This window comes from Mus pahari, chromosome 20, assembly GCF_900095145.1.
Source record: "Mus pahari chromosome 20, PAHARI_EIJ_v1.1, whole genome shotgun sequence".
NCBI classification, from domain to species: Eukaryota; Metazoa; Chordata; class Mammalia; order Rodentia; family Muridae; genus Mus; species Mus pahari.
In genome coordinates this window covers 10,883,713-10,890,335 of record NC_034609.1, presented here as the reverse complement: position 1 = coordinate 10,890,335, position 6,623 = coordinate 10,883,713, and the positions used below count along the sequence as shown (strand labels likewise).

General features: G+C 48.5%; 1 protein-coding gene across 2 annotated transcripts in view; it reads left to right on the top strand.

The window, feature by feature from the left end:
• The window catches only part of Abcc12 (ATP binding cassette subfamily C member 12), a 73,343-nt gene that overhangs the window by 21,325 nt on the left and 45,395 nt on the right, over positions 1–6,623 (top strand). For both annotated transcript variants that reach the window (XM_021220392.2, XM_021220393.2), the window contains 3 exons: positions 890–1,038; positions 3,908–4,015; positions 5,947–6,225. In XM_021220392.2, the coding sequence (XP_021076051.1) occupies positions 890–1,038; positions 3,908–4,015; positions 5,947–6,225 (536 nt within the window). The remainder of the gene's footprint in view (positions 1–889; positions 1,039–3,907; positions 4,016–5,946; positions 6,226–6,623) is intronic.

Genomic DNA, 6,623 nt, shown 5'->3' with positions numbered 1-6,623 from the left:
CACTCCAGAAGAGGGCGTCAGATCTTGTTATGGATGGTTATGAGCCACCATGTGGTTGCTGGGATTTGAACTCCGGACCTTCGGAAGAGCAGTCAGGTGCTCTTACCCACTGAGCCATCTCACCAGCCCTTCATTCATATTATTAACTATTTTATTGCTATGAACAAATATCATGACCAAGGAAACTCTTAGGAGAAATATTTAATTGGGAACTTGCTTCTTACAGTTTCAAAGGATTTTTCCATGATTGGCATGGCAGAGAGTATGGTGGTGGGCAGGCAGGTATGGTGCTGAAGCAATAGCTGACGGTTTACATCCTGATCTGTAGGCAGCAGGGAGGGGATGAGCTAGACTGGGCCTGGCATGGGTTTTGGAAACCTCAAAGGCAACTCCCAGTGACACACCTTCTCCAGTAAGGCCACATCCACTCCAATAAGGCCACACCTCCTAATCCTTCTCAAACAGTTCCACTAACTAGGGGCAAAGCATTCAAACACATGGGGGCCATTCTCATTCAAGCCAAAAATGTTTTTCTTTCTCTTTGAGCAAGTGTGCATGTATGATTACCTGTTTGTAAATGTATGGGCACAGGCATATGGAGGCCTGAAAGTGACATTTGGCGGCACCTTCATTGACCACTCTTCACCAAGTCCATTGAGGCGGGGTCTTTCACTGAACCAGGAACTTGCTGATTCTGGCTGGTCTAACTAACCAGCTAGCCCTAGAGATCCCCTGCTCTGCCTTCTGAGTGCCAAGATTGTAGTCAGTGACCGTTCCTGCCCAGCTTTCATATGGGTTCTGGGGGCCCAAATTCTGGGCCTCACATTTCTTAAGGCCGGGGCTTGGCCTGCAAAATAAAATCATTCTCCGATTGCCTTCTCTTTTGCAGACATAAGAAAGAGAGAGAGAAAATTACTGGAAAAGGCTGGATATGTCCAAAGTGGGAACTCAGCCCTGGCTCCCATCGTGTCCACCATAGCCATTGTGTCTACTTTTACCTGCCACATCTTCCTGAAACGCAAGCTCACTGCCCCTGTGGTAAGAGTTACCTCTAACCAGGCCACATTTGCACCCTATCTTTGGCAAGCCCCTAGTGAGAAGCCCTTCTCCATCTCTCTTGTGCCTGGCATCAGACCCCCCCCCCCCCCCCGATGCAATATACCAAAGGATGCTAGGATATTTCACTGGATTAATTAATTAGAGTCAAATTTAGTTGTGCAGTGCTAGGGGTTGAGCCCCAGGCTTTGTCCGTTCTAGGTAAGCGTTGTACCACTGAGTCATAACCCACACTCAGATTCAGTTTGCATAAGAGCTGAGCGCGTGGGCTGAGCTCAGGCGAATCTGACCACTATTCGTACTCTGTCCACGCAGGACAGAGGTGGTTGCTAAGAGTGGAGCACACTTGGTGAATTGGTGGTGAGAGGGGCCACAGTTTGGGGGAAGGGTGGACAGGAGACCTAAAGGACATTGGTGTGCTTGTCCCCTGTGTGTGTCCCCTACAAACAGGGGACTCTAAATTGTTCTCTGGTAGGGAGAAATCAAGTGGATCAGGCTGGGGTCAGAGTCAGGGTCCTTCCAGACCTGAGAGCTGGGCCTATCCTGTCTAATTCGTGACTGTCCTACTCCCCAGCTGGTACCTGTCACCAGCCTTTGGCCATTCCTGGCTTTTGCTTTCATTGTCAACAAGCAGTCTGGGAGTAGTTCCTACCTGTGTAGCTGGGAGGTGGGGTGAGTGAGTAGTTTTGCATAAAGCCTTGGGAATTGTGGGGGTGGGGTGAGAGTGGGCATGGGGAGCCCTTAGGTGCTCTCACCTGCTTTCACACAGGTCACTTGGGTGTGGGCTGAAGCCTCTGAGGGGACCTGGGATGAATGTAAAAGCATGAGGGCTTTTGACAAGGGAACAGAATATTCAAAGATAAAAGAGCGTCAAGTTAGAGGGGAAATGGCTCCTGGATTTAATTGAAGAAAAACACAGCCAATGTAGTAAACCAAGTGTCTGCAGGGCAGGTACCTGGAGGAGAGTCCGCAAAGGCAGGGTGGGGGTATGTGTGAGGGGGGAGTCTGTGTGAGGGGGGTATGTGTGAGGGGGGAGTCTGTGTGAGGGGGAGTCTGTGTGAGGGGGGAGTCTGTGTGAGGGGGAGTCTGTGAGGGGGAGTCTGTGTGAGCAGGGAGTATGTGTGAGGGGCAGGTGGGGTAGGGCAAGGGGTAGCTAAGTTCCCAGAGGAAACATAGTGCCCCAAGCAAGAATGCCAGGGTGTGGTGGGAACAGGAGGAGAAGCAGGAGCTTCACATGGCCACCCTTCGCTAATTCCATCAACACCTCAGCTATTTTTTATGTGAGAGGGGCGATGCCATTTCAGGCTCTTCGGGCCCACTTTACTCTCACTGTAAGGCTTTGGACTTGGTCATGAGCCCAAAGCCAGAGCGAGCGGCAACAGTGTCCTGGACTGCTTATGGTACGTACATAGGTACACACGCATGCACGCATGCATGCGTGCACACATGCAATATTCTCTAGTTCTTTTGCATCAGAGAAAGGAAAAACCAAATGATGCTAATTTTTCTGACATAATAGTTTAGAAGAAAGAAAAATCCAAAACAAATCTGATTCAGAATCCTTTAGGTTCCCTTTCTCTGCTAGGGTCATGGCATCCTGAGATTGGCTTCCAGGTCTGCCAGGTAGCCTGGGCACTGTCTGTCAAGATCTAGTTTGTTTTCTTTCTTTCTTTCTTTCTTTCTTTCTTTCTTTCTTTCTTTCTTTCTTTCTTTCTTTCTTACTTTCTTTCTTTCTCTCTCTCTCTTTCTTCCTTTCTTTTTCTTTCTTTCTCTCCTTTCTTTCTTTCTCTCTCTTTCTTCCTTTCTTTCTCTCTCTCTTTCTTTCTTTCTTTCTTTCTTTCTTTCTTTCTTTCTTTCTTTCTGTCTTTCTCTCTCTCTCTTTCTTCCTTTCTTTTTCTTTCTTTCTCTCCTTTCTTTCTTTCTCTCTCTTTCTTCCTTTCTTTCTCTTTCTTTCTTTCTTTCTTTCTTTCTTTCTTTCTTTCTTTCTTTCTTTCTTTCTTTCTTTCTTTCTTTCTTTCATTGTTTGTGCCAAGGTGGTACTTTTGGATTCAGAGAGTTAGGAGCAGATGTGATGGAAGCATTTGTTGCTATCCTCTTAGCAATGTAGAATTAGCTCAAACCTGGAACACGTCCACAGGGCCTGTTCAGCAGCAGCCAGTGTCATCTGGGATTTGATGGAAGAAGCTGTGTTATTAATTTCTTAACTGGGGTAGAAAGAGGCTGCTAGATGAAGTCGGACATGTGAGGAGATGGTGTTTGAGAGGTGAAGTCCCAAGGGCACCAGCTGAAAGAAGAAAATTTGTCTTCACTGAGGAGCACCAAAATCCAGGGATACTGGATAAGGCTCAGTGGGGGAAACCCCTTCAGTCAGTGACTTTGGAGCTGTGTGCTCTGTAGAGAGATGCTGTGGCCCCAGAGGGTCAGATGCCTCTGACTGGCCTAGATGAAAGTGAGTTAGGAAAATCTGGACAGGGCTTTGAATGGGCCATCTTGGTTTGAATAAGGACACAGTACGGATGGATATGGATGAAGCTGTTCATTTGGGAGATAGTCTCAGGTATATCCCAACTTTTATTTATTTATTTATTTATTTATTTATTTATTTATTTATTTGGTGAAAATTCCCAAAACAAAATAGATTAAAAATCCACTGTTCCCAGTTTGCGAACCCATGGCTTCTGAGCCATGAAATGAAGACGTGTTCCTCTGTGAATCCCATCTGTGCCACTGTTTCTTATGCTAGTAAGCATAACATACTTCTACCCCCCCCCTAAAACCCCCATGGATAGAGCAGCTTGGAGCTAAAGCAGCTTGCAATCCTAAACCCTCCATCCTCTGTTTCCTCCTTCAGGCATTTAGTGTGATTGCCATGTTTAATGTAATGAAGTTTTCAATTGCAATCTTGCCTTTCTCGGTCAAAGCAGTGGCCGAAGCCAGCGTCTCTCTAAGGAGAATGAAGGTATAAGTATTGCTGGGTGAGTAGGGAAGAGATCTCATTTTTGGGGTGGGTGGGTGATGCTTGGGAATGGGGGTGGTGCTCAGATCTCCTGGGGGGCCGGGTCATGTCTGCAGCTGCGTGGACATGAAGATGGGAGAGTTAGTGTGCAGAGGAGAGAATGAGCGGTCAGGGGTTTGCAGGAGACGCTCTGGAGGGGAAACACGACACTCTTTATTGATAGAAGGCACGCTCCCACCCCTCACTCCCCGACAACTCACCTAAGGCGCAATTCACATTTTCTCCAGCAGTGAAGCGGGCTCTGTACTGACTCAGCCCCTGGTGTGTCCTGTGATGAGTGTAGGGACATGCACTGCCTTGGGGTTGTCATTTAGCCACACTGTCCACCAAAGACAACCAGAGGCATGTAAGAGAGGAGAGGAGAGGAGAGGAGAGGAGAGGAGAGGAGAGGAGAGGAGAGGAGAGGAGAGGAGAGGAGAGGAGAGGAGAGGAGAGGAGAGGAGAGGAGAGGAGAGGAGAGGAGAAGAAAGAGAGAGTTCATCCTTAGGAGCTCTCACTCTGGTACAGAGCCAGGATCCCTGGTAAGCTATGTATGTATAAGTGAGCTGTGAGAATGGCATTTGATGGGTTTGAGGTCCAGGCAGGAAAAGGAGAAGGGCATTCGTGACCACAGAATGGCAGCTTGGTTATCTGTGAAATCTGGAGTCATCTCAAGTACTCTGGGTTCCTGCCCCTGTTTCCTTGTTTGTGAGTAGAGCCCTGTGAAGACTCCAGTCACCGTCCCCTCAATAGGAGGAGGCCCTCCTGTAAGCCAGGGTTGGAAGGACTGGAAGGTACACAAGGATCAACTGTCCCTCCCTCATTCACTCTGTATATCCCTGTGCTAGAAAAACAAGCACAGGGGTTGGGATTCAGAGAAGGATGCCATTTCTTGAATCTCCAACCCCTCCACACTGCACCATCACCTTCACTGAGGTCTCCATCACGTGCCTTCTGAACTCAGCATGATTTATAGTCCAGTCCTTTTTTTTTTTCCCCCAAACTGTCCTCCGGTCCTTATTATACTCAGTTCCCAAAGAGCTGTTACAGTATTGGTCTGCCCACCAACAGTCGCCTGATCAGGGTGTGAACCCCTGCCTCCCCCAGGACTGCACCTGAGACTTTCTCAGTGGCCCCTCAGGTTCTCCACCCTTGTTTCCCATCCCATCTCTACATTGAGCTCTGCAATTCAGCAGTCCCAGACGGCTTATTTCATGCTGTGACAAACTGCGAGACCTTGTTTTGCGTGCTTCCTTGTCTGCCATGTTGTGGTCTCGACTCTCATTTTTCTGCACTCTTCTCTCCCTCAGCTCAGGCACCAAACACAGGGACTTCAAGGAAGGGGGGTCATATGTCCCTTCTCTGGCCACTACAATGTTGTGTCCTTGCCATTTATTACTGCACCGATCTGTGCCTGTCCCCTTCTCACAGGCAATCTTTCTAAGGTCAGGAGCTATGCTTGTTTATGTGTGCAGTTCTACAATGGACCCTTGAGGTCTGACATGTACCATTTAGTAACTTGTAAGTGTTTTGTTGAGCCGAGTGGGGTGGAGGATAAAGAGGCTGAACAGATGGACCACAGTTTCATGTGTATCTGTCACATGGTGAAGGCCAGCCCCCATGGGCAGAGGCTCACTGTCTTGCAGATGAGGATCAGTGTTCTCCAATGTGGGTGACCCACATAGGCCTCAGGGCTAAAAGACACCAGTCCTGGATAGTTTGGTTCCATGGACTATTTCTGCTGCAGTGTTCCTGGGGGAATAACTTCTGGTCAGTCCTGATTGTCTTAGGTAGAAATGCCAAGATTCTAATTTGGGGGTCATTAGAAGCTATTTTGGGAGGATTCTTGCCAATGGATGACATCTGCCCATTTACTGTTGTCTCTTTAATCTCAGAAAATCCTCATAGCTAAAAGCCCCCCATCCTACATCACCCAACCAGAAGACCCAGATACTATCTTGCTTTTAGCAAATGCCACCCTGACATGGGAACAAGAAATCAACAGGAAGAGTGACCCGCCGAAGGCACAAGATCAGAAAAGGCACATTTTCAAGAGACAGAGGCCAGAGCTGTACAGTGAGCAAAGTCGATCAGGTCAGGGAGTTGCTAGCCCGGAGTGGCAAAGTGGCAGCCCCAAGTCAGCGCTGCACAACATCAGCTTTGTGGTGAGGAAGGTGAGTGTATCAGTCAGCTTCGGGTTATGATAGCGAAATGCCTAAGGCGATTAGTCTATGAAGGATCGGGAGTCTGGAGCGATGGCTCATTGATGAGGTCCTTGCCACGCAGACCGGAGGACATGAGTTTAGAGCCCTAGCATCTACATAAAGAGCCAGGTACAGTCATGCATGCCTGTAACCCCAGCACTGGGCAGGCAGAGACGTGGGGAGCCTTGGTACTTGCTGGTCAGTATAGCCCGACCAGGTTCAATGTGAGACTCAATAAAAAATGAGGTGAAGAGTGACTGAGGGAAAAATCTCTACTCTGGCTTACACAAGGGGGGCTGCGTAGAGGAGAGGAGAGAGAGGAGGAGGGGAGGGGAGGGGAGGAGAGGAGAGGAGAGAGAGGAGAGGAG